Source organism: Eleutherodactylus coqui, chromosome 6 (genome assembly GCF_035609145.1).
Source record: "Eleutherodactylus coqui strain aEleCoq1 chromosome 6, aEleCoq1.hap1, whole genome shotgun sequence".
Taxonomy (NCBI): domain Eukaryota; kingdom Metazoa; phylum Chordata; class Amphibia; order Anura; family Eleutherodactylidae; genus Eleutherodactylus; species Eleutherodactylus coqui.
The window spans coordinates 27018850-27036466 of NC_089842.1; the positions used below are offsets into that span (position 1 = coordinate 27018850).

At 44.6% G+C, this 17617-nt stretch overlaps 1 protein-coding gene across 2 annotated transcripts; it reads left to right on the forward strand.

Moving 5' to 3' along the window:
* Nucleotides 1-2448: 2448 nt before the first annotated feature.
* LOC136631971 (zonadhesin-like) lies at nucleotides 2449-10671 on the forward strand. 2 transcript variants are annotated; one of them, XM_066606488.1, is made up of 4 exons: nucleotides 2449-2599; nucleotides 3578-3656; nucleotides 7385-7432; nucleotides 9984-10671. In XM_066606488.1, the coding sequence occupies exons 2-4, from the start codon at nucleotides 3617-3619 to the stop codon at nucleotides 10364-10366; spliced, it is 471 nt and encodes a 156-aa protein (XP_066462585.1). In that variant the 5' UTR covers nucleotides 2449-2599; nucleotides 3578-3616; the 3' UTR covers nucleotides 10367-10671. The 2 variants fall into 2 exon arrangements, with proteins under 2 accessions (XP_066462585.1, XP_066462584.1); XM_066606487.1 differs by having other exon boundaries at nucleotides 2450-2599; nucleotides 9981-10671.
* The last annotated feature ends 6946 nt before the right edge of the window (nucleotides 10672-17617 follow it).

A 17617-nucleotide genomic window follows, 5' to 3' on the forward strand; every position in this document is an offset into this window, starting at 1 on the left:
AAATGCAGTTATATGAAGTGCAGCACAGCGGTTACTTTTCCCAGGCAGCAAATAAATTGGCGCAAGCCTGCAGGACAAATTGAATGTTTCCCTTTTTGGGAAACGGAGGGCCCACTGACTATATTCAATCAGATAAGATATGTCTTCTGGCCCTGCCTACACAATTCTCTCCCTGTAGTATTACTGCAGGGCGCAATGCTCTGCAGACAGCCGATTTTGAAAAGAAAAAAAATGCAACACTGCTAACAGCAGCCTGCACAGTACTGCACATGGATAGATGTGGCCCTAAGAAGGACCGTTGGGGTTCTTGAAGCCTACACTCACTCCTAACACTCTCCCTGCCTAACCACCACTTCTGTCCCTGTACTATTAATGCAAGGCGCAATGCTCTGCAGACTGCCGATTTTGAAAAAAAAAATAATTGTGCAACACTGCTAACAGCACCCTCCACAGTACTGCACACGGATAGATGTGGCCCTGAGAAGGACCGTTGGGGTTCTTGAAGCCTACACTAACTCCTAACACTCTCCCTACAGCAGCTCCAACATGATACCACTGTCCCTCAGCTAACTCACAAGACATCTGAGCCGAGCCGCGGGAGGGGCCGACTTTTATACTCGGGTGACATCTGATCGCCCCAGCCACTCACAGCAGGGGGGTGGTATAGGGCTTGAACGTCACAGGGGGAAGTTGTAATGCCTTCCCTGTCTTTCAATTGGCCAGAAAAGCGCGCTAACGTCTCAGAGAGGAAACTGAAAGTAACCGGAACACCGCGTGGTGCTCGTTAAGAGTAACGAGCATCCCGAACACCCTAATATTCGCCCGAGCATCAAGCTCGGACGAGTACGTTCGCTCATCTCTAGTTGTTAACTATTTTATTGCTCATTTGATGTTCTGTGGTGTCACTTATTTGCAAACAACTGTGACTATAAAGAGCGGAGGCAACGAGGAGCAGAGCTGAACAGGAAGAAATGACAGGAAGTAGTTAGTCTTTGGCTGGAGATACTCCTCTGTGTCTGTGCAGCTATGCTGCAGTATGGGGAGCTGGGAATGTTCATCTGTGTCTGTGCAGCTATGCTGCAGTATGGGGGGCTGTGAATGTTCCCCTGTGTCTGTGCAGCTATGCTGCAGTATGGGGAGCTGGGAATGTTCCTCTGTGTCTGTGCAGCTATGCTGCAGTATGGGGGGCTGGGAATGTACCTCTGTGTCTGTGCAAATAGGCCCAATGTCCGCAGGCAGATTTTGGCTGCAGAATCCGGAGTGGGCATCCACCTCCGGATTCCGCAGCAATAACCCTCGATAGCATGCCATGGAAAAACGATCCTTCATGCACGCGTGCGGAAACCAATTGCAGTTTCTGCTCGCGATTAGAAAATTGCAGAATGCTCAATTTTTCAGCGGTTCCTGCACAGACTGCTTCCATAGAGGTAAATTGAAGCTGTTCGACCCGCGGTACGTCTTCAAGGCCCGTGGATTCTGCAATAAAAGCATGAGATTTAAAAAAAACAAACCTATACTGCATATGTTTGATGTCGAGCTGTGTGGACCATCCTTAGTAAAGAAATAGAAAGAAGATGTGACGTATGTGTGTGACGCCGCTGCTGGCAGGGTCAGATTCTGCTGCTGGCTTCCGCATGTGGAATTCGACCCGCCTGTGGACATGAGGCTTTACGCTGCAGTGTGAAAGTCTGTGCAGCCATGCTGTGGAGTGAGAAGAATGGGATACTCCCTGGTGTGCATGATTAGCCCTACCTGTGTGAGCTCCTCAGCAGGAGGATAAAGGCTGAGCTGCATACACGCACTGAAGAAACCTCTGCCTCCTTATTTCCCTCCTATTTTCTGCCTGGCAACAATGATGTCATACAGTAGAAACAAGCAGTTCAAGTGCCGTTTCAGGGCCACTCAGGACTGTATATCGGTCAGCTCCTACTTAGGGTCCACGTATATTGGGCTTCTAAAAATCTTTACCCAGTAACCGAGGTTTCAATCTTGGTCCTCTTTTGCCTTTGAAATGAGCTTCTATAAAGTCCTTGCCATTAATGTAGTCTTTGGCAGCCGCTGTATGACATCATTGTTGCCGGGCAGAAAATAGGAGGCAAATAAGGAGGCAGAGGTTTCTTTAGTGCATGCATGCAGCTCAGCCTTTATCCTCCTGTTGAGGAGCTCACGCCGGTAGTGCTAATCCTGCAGCCAGCTCATTAAAAATGTTAGTGTGGTGAAGTGGGCCTATGGAAAATTGCAACCGCTGTGACCCCTATAGCTATGCCACTGACCATGCTCCGTATATAACGCTAGGGGCTTCTTATGTGACAGAGAGGTCCTTCAGTGTTACTCCTATATCTGGATCCCCCATAGCTATACCCTGAGCAACGTATCCTGGTTCAACTAGTTCACTCCTGTTTAGTATTCAAACCATTGTGTGGAAAGAACAAGTGATGCAATAACTAGATCCTCTAACTTTGTGTAAAGAACTTGCTGAACAGGATGACAAACTTAGAAGCAGTGATTAAATATGCAAATATCCAACCAGAAAAGGCTGCTATAAATATAGGACCAGGACTGAGAGTCACACATAACTGTTCCAGAACCGGACTGGCAGGTAAAGCTATACTATTACACTATTCTTCTTTGCTGGCTTCAGTGTGTGCAGATGTAGCAGATAAGTTTGTAATTTGGTAACACTTCTGGTTTTCCAGATGACATCAGACTATTTCATTATTTTATTTCAGTCATTTTCGCCCCAAAAGGTAAAAGGTTTTTCAAGTTATTTCTTTTATATAGTTTTGGGCTCCACATGCCCAAAACTATATAACAGAAATATACTCATTGCAGTGCCGGACCGCCATTTGGGCAGCCCAGCGCTGAGGCATCTGACAGGTGAGGTCATCCAGCCAGCCCCGGGGCAGGTTTACATTGCTGCATTCAAAGTCCCATAACATTTTATTTTTCCATGGATGAAGCTCTGTGAGGGCTGGAATTTTACATGACGAGATGTAGTTTTTGTTTATACCTTTTGGGGTGCACCCAGCTTTATTAAATACTTTTATTGTGTTTTTTTGGTGGGAGGGGTTTTCTTTATGGTCCTGTTCAATTTATTGTGCAGGACATTATGGACATGATGATGCCAAATATTTGGGATATTTTTTTCTTTATTTTTACATTTTTTATACAAATACGGGAAAATGTGCAAAAATTTTTTGGATTTTACAAAATTTGTGTATATTTTCTACACTTTTTTATCTCCCTGAAGGGGACTTGAACCATAGCAGCTAGGATCATTATGATAATGTATTGCAGGACTTCTGTACCTCAATGCTTTATTGCTTACAATAGTGACTAAACACTATTATGCAGCTCAGGATAGATGGCCGCCCCGATAGTCATATATAGGCAACAGAATAAAAAATTCTGCAATCAGAAAATAAAAACAGATTAGAGAAATCGAAAATATTTCTCTATCTGGTTTTAATTGATACAAAACCTTTTTGGGTGATGTAGTCCCTTTAAAACTCAGCTCTGCTACATCGACCACTGTTGATATGTTGTCTTATGTTTTTTGTCTTTTGTTATTTGCTAGTCAACCGTGACCAACTCAGCTGTCCTATCCGGAGACATCATGGGCTTCTTAAGATGGAACGTGCTTTTCTTGGTGGCAGGTAAGTGAACCCTATGCTGCTCTTGCTTGTTTTATTGTTTCGGATTCTAGAGCTTCTCCTGGACTTTCCTTGGGTGTTTTTGCATATTTTTGTATTTTTAAGAACTAAAACTGATGCTCTGAGTGATGATTAGTGAGATGGAGAACCGTGACACAAGGTTTTAAAAATGACTATATCACCAACATTTTTTTATTAATTAAAACCAGATAGAGAAAGATTTTCCATTTTTCTAATCTGTTTTTACTCCATGATTGCAGAATTTTTATTCTGTTCTCCATATATAATTATGGAGGCGGCCAACCTTCCTGAGCTGCATATCACAGCATTTAGAGAGATGCTTTACAGCAGCTTCATGGGCCATTTTTTCACTATGGACAGGAGAGGAGACCTACTGACATGTATGCAGACTAGAAATGAGCGAACATACTCGTTTCGAGTAATTACTCGATTGAGCACCACGATTTTCGAGTACTTCAGTACTCGGGTGAAAAGATTCGGGGGGCGGGGGGAGGCGTGGCGGCACGGGGGGTAGCAGCGGGGAACAGGGGGGAGCCCTCTCTCCCTCTCCCCCCCCCCACTCCCCGATGCAACCCCCACTCACCCACGGCGCCCCCCGAATCTTTTCGCCCGAGTACGGAAGTACTCGAAAATCGCGGTACTCGGGCGATAAAGGGGCGTGGCCGAGTACGCTCGCTCATCTCTAATGCAGACTGTTCTAGACATGCTCTGTGACCTGTACATAGGTGATTGTGCAGGGAGGGGAGCAGATAGCCACAGGTTGTACCTATGGTGAATGGTGGAGACATAACGATCATCACACGTTTTTGTTAGTTTGAATGGATTTTGCGAGATAATCATCCCATGTAAATAGCCCTTGAGTGAGATGACTGCTGCAAGGTTTCCTCTACAGATCAAGAAGTGTCTGACAAGTATTGAGCTCTGTGGTCAGTGTAAAAAATGCAGGCTATAAGGATTTTTTAAAGAAAATATTGATTGTGACTAGAGATGAGCGAACGTGCTCAGCCACGCCCCTTTTTCGCCCGAATACCGCGATTTCCGAGTACTTCCGTACTCGGGCGAAAAAATTCGGGGGGCGCCGTGGCGGCACGGGGGGTAGCAGTGGGGAGTGGGGGGGAGAGGGAGAGAGAGAGGGCTCCCCCCTGTTCCCCGCTGCTACCCCCCGCACCACCACGCCTCTCCCCGCCCCCCGGCGCCCCCCGAATCTTTTCACTCGAGTACTGAAGTACTCGAAAATGGCGGTACTCGGGTGCGTAAGTACTCGAAACGAGTACGTTCGCTCATCTCTAATTGTGAATGATAAAAAAAAATGCAAATCTGGCATGCCACACTTTTTTATGGCCTTCATTGCACAGAATAAATATTGCCATATTTTTATACTTTGTATACTTTTACGTACATGGCGATACCAAATATTTTTTTAACTTCTAGAATTTCTTATGGTGACGGGGGTATTTTTTGAACTTTTTTACATTTTTTACCTAGTCCCTAAAAGGGGGTTAAACTAGCAATCATTTGTTCGCTGTACTATATAGTACAATACTGCAGTATTGCACTATATAGTGATTTTTAATGTTGCCTATCAAGCCTTGCCATGTAGGCTCTGGCCTGCCATGCTAAGACATCAACACCCCTTGATCGCATTATTGGGGATGCAGGTAAGGCGCAGAAAGGTGTTCCGCCCTCCCACTGACTGTGTAGATATGCAGTCAGTTTTGATTGCAGCATCTAAGCAGTTAACTGCCAAGATTAGAGCTAACTCTGACCGCAGCAGTTACCGGTGGCTGATAGCTACCAGGTCTTGAGCAAACTTGGCTCCCGAGCCCACTCCATATACTCTCCATGACTGCATGACATGTATTTATGGGAAGGGTTTAAAGGGGGTCAGTGGCCTATTTTCAAGACAGCACTTTTTGTCCATGAGCAAAACATGCCTGATACAGCAGCCCATCCCCATGGATGTGATTGTGGCTGGGATGTAATTCCATACATAGCCCATGGACAAGAGCAGCCCTGGTTTGAGAAAAGAAATTGGGAAAAAATGCAGACCTCTCTTTTTCAATCTTGCACATCCCCTTTAAGGAACACACTTTAAAGTGACCCTCTAGTCCCATGATGAAATGTTGTCCTGGAACAGGAGGACAGGGGTTATATCACCTGGTACCCTCTTTTATTCCTGTTCAGTTTACCCAATACACACAGTTAGAGATGAGCGAGCACGCTCGGTAAGGTCAGTTACTCGAGCGAGCCTCGCTCATCTCGAGTAACTGCCTTCTCCTCCGAGCGTGCTCGGGGAAGGCGGAGGGGAGCGGGGGGAGTGAGAGAGATCTCTCCCCTTACCGAGCATGCTCACATATCTCTACACACAGTGCATTGGTAGACTAAGACACTACACACTGCTCTGATTGGCTAGTGCTGCTCATGTGAGGAGCACTGGCCAATCAGGAAGCAGCATGCAGTGGCCATCTTAGAACACCAAAGTAGGGCCCAGCAACTCGATTATTCAATTCTATGCGCAAAAGAATTAGCGTCCAAATTTTACGTACGGAATGTATTTTTCTCACTTTCCGGTGTCATAGAAACGTGAAATTTGGCACGAGCATTGATTATGTCATAAATAGGAAAAGCTAATGGGTCCTAACTCGATTATTCAATTCTATGCGCAAAAGAATTAGCGTCCAAATTTTACGTACGGAATGTAATTTTCTCACTTTCCGGTGTCATAGAAATGTGAAATTTGGCACGAGCATTGATTATGTAATAAATAGGAAAAGCTAATGGGTCTCAACTCGATTATTAAATTCTATGCGCAAAAGAATTAGCGTCCAAATTTTACGTACAGAATGTCATTTTCTCACTTTCCGGTGTCATAGAAACGTAAAATTTGGCACGAGCATTGATTATGTCATAAATAGGAAAAGCTAATGGGTCCTAACTCGATTATTCAATTCTATGCGCAAAAGAATTAGCGTCCAAATTTTACGTACAGAATGTATTTTTCTCACTTTCCGGTGTCATAGAAACGTGAAATTTGGCACAAGCATTGATTATGTAATAGATAGGAAAAGCTAATGGGTCCAAACTTGATTCTTAAATTTTATGCGCAAAAGAATTAGCGTCCAAATTTTACGTACAGAATATAAATTTCTCACTTTCTGGTGTCATGGAAACGTGAAATTTGCCATAAGCATTGAATATGTCATAAATAGGAAAAGTCAATGGGTCCCAACTCGATTATTTAATTCTAGCGCAAATGAACCAGCGTCCAAATTTTACGTACGGAACCTAATTCTCTCACTTCTTGGTGTCATAGAAACATGAAATTTGGAACGGGCATTGATTATGTCATAAATAGGAAAAGCTAATGGGTCCCAACTCGATTATTCAATTCTAACTATTCTATATATTATACCACTGAAGTAACATGAAAGCTGCGCTGTGATTGGTTATCTATATATATATAAACGAATGTATGTATGCCTGTCTCTCTTCGCAGCAATGCGCGACGGGTAAGCTAGTGTAATATAAACCATCCTCATTTGTTTGTCCCTGGAAGTGTAAGGTTGTTTTTTTAGTTGTTTTCAGAGATTAAACAGATTCATTGTTATCTTCAGGTTTTCCATAGAAAAGTGACATTTCTAATCAAGAAATGTTTTTGCAAAATAAATGACTGTTTCTAGTAATGAGATCTCTTCCTCCTTCTCCTTCAGTCCTGCAGCAGCAGATTGACAGATCCAGTCAACAATTGACTCCACCAAGTATGTATAATTGTCTAATGGTTCCCCTCCATCTAGTGCTGACTAAATACTGGGGCATCAGTGCCTACGGGCACTAAAGAAGCCGATTGTAGTGTGCCGCCTGTGCCATCATACAGCACTGATCAGCTGTCTGAATGGGGCGCCGCTGAAGGCTTATGTCCACTATGAATACTCACTGTATGGCAGTTTTATTAAGCATTGTACACATTGGTCACTAGATTATGGCATGTATGGAGCTGCTGTTTGGTGACTGTTTAGCGATATTAGTTATATATTGCATATTAGTGTGATGAAAGGGGTTATGGGAGAAAAACAAAAAAATATGGGCTGGGCATTTGATAAAATGAAAAAGAGTACATACTCACCTATCTTTGGTCCCCCAGGACCCAGTTGACCAGCTTCCACAGCCCCAAGTTACTGTATGTATGGAGTTGTTATTCGGTCACTGCATGGCGGTATTATTTATACATTGTACAGTACAGTCAGTAGATTACGGCATGTATGAAGCTGTTATTTGGTCACCTAGAGAAGGTTCTATGGGGATTTTGGTGACGTACTGAGCATAAAAAATAGTCATATGTTGGCAGAGCACAACCCCATATGTGAACAGAGGCCGGTGTGTGGAGGAATGTACATATAATCCTACAGTCGCTGACATATTCTTCTTGGCTCTTATTCATCGTCTTGTAGATTATGGCTTTTGTGAGGTGGTGCTAGGTGGGGATTTGGTCTAGCTGGGTTTGGCTTGGGGTCCTTAGGCATAGCATGGCTTTGTGATGATAGGAGTTTGGACTGCTACTTTGTAGGTGGACCTGTAATGATAGCGCCCTCTTCTGGATTGTAAGGCACAAAGGTAGCCCGCCCAGCTCAGCTCTTCAGGTATTGCCGGGGAGGGAGGCTAAAAATTAGACACTACAAAAAATAAAAATCAGTCATTATCTATTAAATTAGTCCAATAAATAGTGACCTGTATACTTGCCTTCCTCATCTCCATCCCTTGTTCCTGATGCCATCCAGCATCAGGGTGTGGTGTGCGGAGGTGCAGACCCATGGTCGGGACCCAGTGCAGCGGTGCACATAGCAGAACAAGGAGTGAGGATGATCAGTACAACACATATTCTGGACTGGGGACTAAATATTTTTTTGCCTGACCTGGGATCCGAATAAAGTTAGGGGTTGGGTCTGGGGTCAGAAATTAATACAGCGGGGCTGGTCTGGGGTCTGAATTGAGTTAGGGGTCGTATATAAATATAGGGGGTCTGGGGTATGAATATATTTAGGGGGACAGTTTCTAGCTGATCCCACTCCATACAAGGCAGGTGCCGGCTGTCTATGATGCTGATTGGCTATTATCCCTCTAAATCCATCTAAATGCCTCCATTATCCCTCTAAATGTAAATTCTGACAGCGTCACTTTAATGCTCCGATCGTTGTGTGGGCGTCCCAAATGGACCTTCCACAATTAGATGTTCTGAAGGCCCCCAGGGCTGCCATGAATAAATGCCTGTGGCACACCTTCATGGACTTCCTGTCAAAAGTCAGTATAATGCTATACTGTGGTATTACATCACGAGCAATCAAACGATCGCAAGTTCAATGCATAGGGACTAAGAAAATGTAAAAATCCATTTACGTAAGTGTATTCATTGGTAAAAAATAAAAGCAAGCTTAAAAAATGAACATTTTCCTAAATTAATATAAAAAAATAAGAATAAAAATACAAGCATATTTGGTAAATCCATTAAAATAGGAGGTCTGAATATATTTTAGTCCCGCCCTTTTATATAGGCCACACCTATTAGAAACACCACTCTTATTTTTTTATGTGACCTGCTGCTCAAGTATCACCCTGTGAAAGGCTCTTCCAGATCGCCATCTCTGTATATGGTATAGTACATTGTGAGGCTGGATTCACTCAGGCGTCTGCGTTTTTAAGTTCGCTTACCGGCGATGTGAAAATGCATGAACGGGCACACAAATCTGACGATTGTGTGCCGTTTCAGACGGCCCTGGTCTGGCGACTATACACTAAGGCCGCAATGCCATTGGGCGGGATTTCCTTCCCCCTCGCCGTCTCTCCGCAAGGGGAGGAGGCGGGACGTGCTGGGAGCTGGTGTGCTAAGCTCCCACCTCCTCGCCGCCCCTTGTTGCAGCCAGCAATGGGAGGGGGCGGAGAGGAGCAGAGAAGGGGGTGGAAGTTTAGCAGTCATGCTGCTAAACTGTCTCCCACCTCCCTTCTCCGGCAGCTATCATAAGCTCCCATAGGGGTCTATGTAGCCTCCGGCATAAAAGTGCCCGACCAAAATAAACTATCTTGGCCGGCTGGACACTTTTACACTGCGGAAGTATGCCCATGTGAACTGATGCATTGTAAACCAATGCATCAGAGGGGCTGCGTATATAGCCCGGGGCATGAAAACACGGCCGATATACGTCCTTGTGAATCCAGCCTAATACTATACCCTATATGGAGGGCGCAGAAGGTACGGCACACAGTGTGATCCAATATAAGGCTCCGTAGACAAATAAATATCTGTCTTCATTTCAGCAGGTCTTAATTGTCCTCCGAACAGTTCCGCTGCGTGGATTACAGACTGTGACTTAACGTGTGCGACTGTAGATTACAGACAAGATTGTGACTCAACTATGAAACCCGGGTGTCGGTGTAACCAAGGACTCTACGCTCAGACCGGGACATCTGGGGAATCTGTAAACTGTGTTGAACCTAAATATTGCAAAGTCAAATGTGGTCCCAATAAGTACTATGACCCGCAGGCAAACGGCTGCCAACCAACGTGCGAATGGCCAGATCTCCCTAAATATTGTAAAGCTCCCCAAAGACCAACATGTGTCTGTAAGAAGAAATATATGCTTTCTGAAACATATAACAAGGCATGTATAAAATGTAACAACCCTACAATTAAGTCATACTAGACGAGGGGTCTCTCGTTTAGGACCCTCACCTATTAACTGGAGTGGAGAGCGGCTACAAAAGGTGGTTCTCTCTTTGGAGAACTCAGTATGACTATTGATATAATAACTGTGTAATGCTTCATTCCCCCTATGGTGGTGCTGTTGCGGAAACTGAAATCGTTCAGTTCAGCTAATCGCTGGTTGTCCCAGCAATGCCCCCTGAGGGGGAAGTCTAGCCTATAGATACTGCAGCTTTAGGTGAAGATGTAACATGACTTTGTGGTCCTGTAATTACTGGATGTCCAATAAAGATGTGTAAACCCTCATACTGACTGTGCGGATGGATTTATTTATGATACAGATAGTTGCATAATTGGAAGTAATAAAAAAGAAACGGCAAAATAAAAAAAAAACAAAAGTATAACATTTCTAATAAAAACTTGATTTCCATGATAATTTATTGCTGCCATTGTTACCCGCCATCCTTTGGGAAGAACACAGAGGAAGCCATCATGTTGAGGATTTTCTTAAAAGGTTTGTCTGGTTACAAAATCACTTTCACATGGGCGAGCGCAATTTCGGGCCGAGAAACTGGATGGGTGGGTTCGCCAGAGAAGGAGGTGGGAGGTTAGCAGTCACGCTAATTGACAAAAGTCTTGCCCTTTCCTACAACCTAGGGCTCCTTCGCATGAGTGTAGGTGCATTTGCGCAAACCTCATCGCAATGCATTTGGGGAACAAACTATGTTTTTTGCGCAGGTATTGGCGTAATTTACTGTAGTTTTTCCACCTGCAGGGCATGTTGAAAAAACAAGATACACTGTTTGAAATGGCTAATTTAGTCTAATGAGCTCCAGATGTCTTCTTTTTTCCAGCGGAATAATGTAGCATATTATGCATCTTTTTGTGTATTGCACATGCATTTGCACCTCCCCCATCCCCCACCCCCTTCCCCATCATTAGCCTTTATGGGCACCCTCCAGTTTCAGGACAAAATTCTATCCCCGGACCAGAATGTGAATGAGGTATATAATTTGCAGTTGATCTCCATAGTCACTGCTCACTGTGATCCATCGGGTCCTAGTCCCATTTCTGACCCTCCCAGATGGGCGACGCAATCTTCAGACTACACAATAGTGCTTAGACTTCCAGTGAACTATAGCTGCTCTCTGAAAAGCCAGAGTTGTTCATGTTCGTGTGATTGGCACTATCCAATCAGAGAGCAGTGCACAGTGTGCACTAGATAGTTAGAAAATTGATGCCGCCATCTTGGACAACTGAAAATGGTGTCTGAATTGGGCAAATTCGAGGGGCGGAAAAGAACAACTGCAGGTAATATGTTTTCCCTATGGAGAAATTTTGTCCTGAAACTAGAGGGTCGCTTTAAGACATTGTGCAGATTGAAGATAAGTCAAGTTCTTTTGGTCAGTAAGGAGATGGCTTGGAGCCTTCCAGCAGGTGTCTCCACTCCTCCAAGGCAAACTTAATAGCAAGCAATTCTCGGCCTCCAATCAGATAGTTCCTTTCAGTGGATGTGAATAACTTGGAAAAATACCCATAAGGATTATACTTATCTATGGAGTTTTTCTGATACAATAAAGTTTCAATAAACTCCCTGATAAAGGAGGTTAGTGGTATCCGAGTGATGAAGAATGAAGGCAATAGCAAACCTCTATTTTAACTGAGAAAATACCTCCTCAGACTCAGGAGTCCATTTTTTGGGGTCAGCAACCTTGACGGGTCATGGCAGACAATGGTGCAGTCAAGGAGGAAAAATGTGGTATAAAGTGCGAGTAATAGTTTGCAAAGAGCACAGAATAGATCATTCACAAATTCCTAGAAGACAGCAGGGGCGTTACACAGACCGAAAGACATTGCCAAATATTCATAATGTCCGTCTCTAGTGTTGAAGGTCGTCTTCCACTCATCTCCTTTACATACCCTGATAAGGTTATAAGAGCCACGAAGATGAAGTTTAGTGAAGATACTTTGGACAGACGTGCTCCTATTGGAACCACACAGGGGTGGCTGGCCTGCAAAAAAATAATTGCCGGCTGCAAGCTGGCAAGGCAGCAACCCCACAGGGATTGTACTTATTTTGTCCACCACCCCAGTCTACCGGCAGCCACCGCTGCTGTAATTTGTGTGACCCTGACCTCTCCCCATGGGCATCTGTATTCCTGCCGGGGTCAAACTGATTACAGCATCAGTGCCAGCTGGCGAAGAGAGTGAGTGAAACGCTTGTCTTGTAGCTGCCCTGCAGGAAGTTCTCTATGGGGGACACTGTTACTACTGGGGCCACTATAGTTGTCGTTTGCATGATATCCATTTTGATTCGCTTTTATATGAAAAAAGTATACGTATAAGTTTTGTATTTCAATAGTTTTTGTTTTCCTTCATCACAAAAAATGTTTACGTCTCACTTAACGTTTCTAGGCGATTTTTGTTGACTGCAGTGATAAGAAAGTAGACATTTCCATACTTTTTTATTTTTGTAGGACAGAAAAGCACGTTAGGCTATACTTTTAAAAAAAATTCTTTATTTATCATTTTTAATTTCCGTACATTGCCATTTTGCCACAGTTCTGCAGCAACAGCGTATATGGTACAGTATCTACAAAACCTGTTCCACAAGTATAACTGTTCCAGTAGGTAACGAAACAATCATGGAAGAACCTACATTTCCGTTTTCTCCCAACGCTAAACTCTCTCTATCTGGGCACATAAACACATTTTTTAAAAGCCTTGTCTTTTCTCTCAAACACATAGTAAAAGGGAGGAAAACATATAAGGGGAACTTCATATATTGTGAGGGAGAAGAAAAAGAGAGGGAAGAAAAAAACTAAAGAAAAACACAATCCAGTTCAGGAACTGTACAATAGCCTGTACTCTTCAGTGTTCTGAAATTCTATCCAATAATACCAGGTCTTTATAAATTTGTCTTGCGTACCTCTTAGTGAAGCCGTGGGATCCTCCATCTCCTTAATCCAATTTACAGAATTGAGCCACATCTTGATGGTGGGTGGAGATGTCTGTCTCCAGAGTCTGGGAATGCAAGATCTCACCGTGCTAATCAGATTGCGCACCACTGACTTTTTATAAGTCGATAGTGGGATGTCACAGTGATGTACAAGGAAGAGGGCTGGCGATTTAGGTAAGGCACATTGAGTGAACTTAGAGGAAAGTCGCCATACTTACGACCAGAAGTCCACCTGCACCAGGCAGTCCCTGAAGACATGTATCAGCATCCCGTGTTCAACCCCGCATCTCCAACGTAGAGAGGGGACCGAGGGGAACATCTTGTGTAGGCGGGAGGGCACCCTGTACCAGCGCGAGAGAATCTTATAACCCGACCCCTGTATCTGGCTTGATATGGAGGCTGAATGCGTCACTGAAAAAAAAATTTCCCTCTCCTCCAGACTGAATCTGATAATAAGGTCTTTTTTCCATTGCTGTAGAAAACCTGGGGGTGTGGCCTCTGTTTGTGTATTTAGGATACCATACATTCATGATAGTGTATGTCTGGAGGGACCCTCTTCACTGCACGCCGTCTTAAATTGCGCCTTGGGGCGGGAAAATAAGCTTGGATAAGGGAGAGACCGGGGAAAATGTCTCAATTGAATGTTCTGCCAAAACGGAAGTCGGGTTTGGCCGGTCGTGTCCCCCAGATCTTCTCCCGATAGCCAGTGGCCCTCACGCAGAAAATGACCTGCTCTAAATCTGCCACACATGAACCAATCCCAAAATCTTTTGCTCTCATTACCTGGAGGGAATTCCGGGTTGCCTAGAATCGGATACATAGGAGAAGGTCTGGGGGAGACGCCCGCCCCCCAAGGATCCTTGTTACAGTTGACATTGTGGGGCCAGTCGTGGGGTGACATGCTAATTCTGATGTGACCTGTTCCTGTAACCATGGGAGAACTAAAAGGGATACTGGTGCTGATATCTGTTCCAAGTCAATCCACTGTTTAAGGTCCTGATGTCTGTGCCAATCCACTATGCGCATTAGATGTGCTGCCTGGTAGTATCGGGGGAAGTTTGTAAGGCCCATACCCCTGTCCTTTTTTGGTCTGGTCAGTGTATTGCGAGCTATGCGAGTTGGTTTAGTAGCCCAGACAAATTTGGACATAAGAGAGAGTTATTGCTGAAAAAAATTGTCTGGAGATGTGGATCGGTAATGCTTGGAACAGATAGAGCAGTCTCGGTAGGATATTCATTTTGAAAATGGCACACCTCCCAAACCATGAAAAAAGTCCCTTTGTCCAGAAATTTAAATCCTGTCGGATCCTGTTTATAAGTTTTGGGTAGTTTGGAAAATACAGCCCTGCTACAGTAGATGTAAGGTGGATCCCTAAGTATAGAATCTGGTCTCTCTTCCAGGGGAATGAGATAGAATCTTTAAGCTCTTCCGCTCAGGCATGAGGGAGCGAGATGTTCAATGCCACTAATTTGTGATAATTGATCTTAAAATTGGATAGCGATGAATATCAATTAATTTCTGATACCAGATTTGGTAGGTAAATTCACGGTTTGGTGATAAAAAATAGAAGGTTATCTGCATATGCTGCAGTCTTATGCTCTGTGCCTGCCAGTGTTAACACCCCCTCCTACATTCTGATTAGAGCGAATGTTACCTAGAAGTGGCTCCAGACATATGATGAAGGTCAGAGGTGATAGTTGGCAGCCTTGCCTTATCCCGTTCGTGATAGAGAAGGGTGTCGAGGGCTGACCATTTACTCTAACTGCAGCTGTTGGACGTGAGTAGAGACTGGATAACTATTGTACCATATGAGGGACTACCCCAAATGTGATAAAGTGGCAAATAGGAAATTCCAGTCCACTCTGTTGAACGCTTTGTCTGCATCCGTTGACAGTAAGTAGGCTGGAATAGAGAGTTTTTGGGCATGGTAAATCAGGTTGATAGCTTTCGTTGTGTTATTCCTAGCCTCTCTAAGTAGGAGAAAACTTACTTGGTCTTTGTGAATCAGGTGTTGTAAGAATGGGGAAATCTGATTTGCTAATATTTTGGAGAATAGTTTTAGATCCGCGTGTAGCAGGGAGATAGGCCGGTAACTCTGACACTGTGAAGGATTCTTTCCGTCCTTTGGGATCACTGTTATGTGGGCCCTTAGGGTATCTCTAGGCATTTCATTCCCCGATGTCAAAGAGTTAAAGGCCCGTAGAAAGTAGGGGAAGAGGGTCTCCGCAAATTTTTTGTAATATGGCAATATAAGCCCATCTGGGCCAGGTGCTTTCCCTGTGGGGGACTTCAAGAGGGCTTTTGCCAGTTCATTTTGTGTTATTGGGGCCTCCATGAGCTCTATTGCTTCTTGCGTATACCTGCCCAAATTCGATTATTGGAGATATTCCCGAATCAACAATTTTCGGAAATTCCCATACTGTTCTGACTGGGGGGGTGACAGGTTATATAATGCCTGATAGTATTCCCTAAATGTTTCCAAGATCTGTTTGGGGTCCTGCCACTAGAATTTGTAATATGTGGTACATACGTTCTTTCTCTGCCGTTACGTAATGCCTGGGCCAGCGTCCAGCTAGGCTTATTGCCAAATTCAAAAAAATGTCATCTGCATTTTGCCAGGTTTATCTTTGCCTCATCTAAGCTTATCTTGTGCACCCTGTCTCTAAGTTACGCTAACTCCGCTCCCTGTACACAATCTAAGGTAGACTTCTGAGCAAGTTCCAATTTCCGAATGCGCTCTAGCATCTCACGCAGCTGAGCTCCTTTCTGTTTTTTAAGGCGGGACCTGAGACTGATACAAAACCCACGGATAACGCACTTCTGTGCTACCCAGATCATCAGAGGGTTTACTTCTGGAGTATTATTATGTTCAAAGTAGTTTTGTAGGGCTGTATGTATCTCCTCTGATGCTGCGGAGTAAGGATTCATTGAGGCGCCACTGCCAGTCTCTGTTGTGTAAAGTAGGGAACGACAGCAAGAGGGTAATAAGGGCATAAAGGGCATCAGAAAATAGTCGATTCTAGAGTCCGTGTTATGCAGAGGAGAAAAAAAGGTAGAATCTTTGGTAGTAGGGTGCAAGATCCTCCATGCGTCTATCAGCTGGTGCTTATGTAGGGCTTTCTTGAACCTACAGTGGGCAGATAGCGGGAGACAGCTACTACCCCTAGAGGTGTCCACCTGCGGATCTAGTAGAATGTTAAAATCGCCCCCAGTATCAGGGCGCCCTCCTTGAATTCGCCCAGGTCCTCCAGGGCCCTTTCCAGAAAGGCCACCTAACTGGAGTTGGGAAAATACAGGGAACAAAGCGTGACTGGTATGCTGGCGAACTTACCCTTGATGAAAAGATATCATCCTCCTGGATCACTGCGCCTCTCTGCATGTTCCCACGGTACTGAGTTGGAGATCAGGATCGAGACTCCCTTTGATTTGGTTTCCACATTCGTGTTATGATAAACACTCAGGAATCTCGCATTCGCAAATGCCGGGACTGCATCTGTCCGAAAGTGGGTCTCTTGAATGAAGGCTACCTTTGCCCTTTTTTCCATAGAAGATGGAAGATGGAGGACCTCTTTTCCGGAATATTTAGTTAAAAAGGGAAGACAGGAGGGAGGGCAGGAGGGGTGAACAAACGACACTATACTAGATGCACAGGGGGAAGGCAGACCAATTACAAAAGACAAAAGACAGCACTATCAATTTTGCAATTAGATGCTCAAAATTATTCAGGCAGTCCGGCCTTCCTCCTACCAGAAAGGGGCTCCGGAGTTCCCTACTTGGGATTATGTGGAAAAGCGTTGGACGAGCAAGGCAGCAGACCTAACGTAAAAAAAAAAAACAGTGAAAAAATGCAAAAGGAGAGACACTATGCAGAGCAAGGAGTTAAACAAATGCGTCCCTCTCTTGTCATAGCAATCTCCTAACAATTTAGCATATAAATCAGGAACTCCGCTTTGCTGCATTCTGTCAGTCCTGGACGGGGATGTGGTATGCTGTATCGGGTGCACGGCCTTTATTCATCCGCTCAATAGCCAACGGAGGGAGGATAAATGTCCTTCTCTGTGCCAGTGGGCACTCTGAAGTACCGGGCAGTGACCCATGAGCACGAGGCTTAGGCTATGTCCATAAGGTCAGCGCTAGCTGTTCCTGAGCTTGCTGGCACCATTGGGCAGATCCAGTCCAGCACCAGGATCCGGGGGGGACTTCCAGAAAAACAAACGCTCCTTCCAGGTCTGCTGGTGTTTTCACCGTGTAAAGACGACCTCTCTTGCGGAGTATCAGGTGGAATGGATGGCC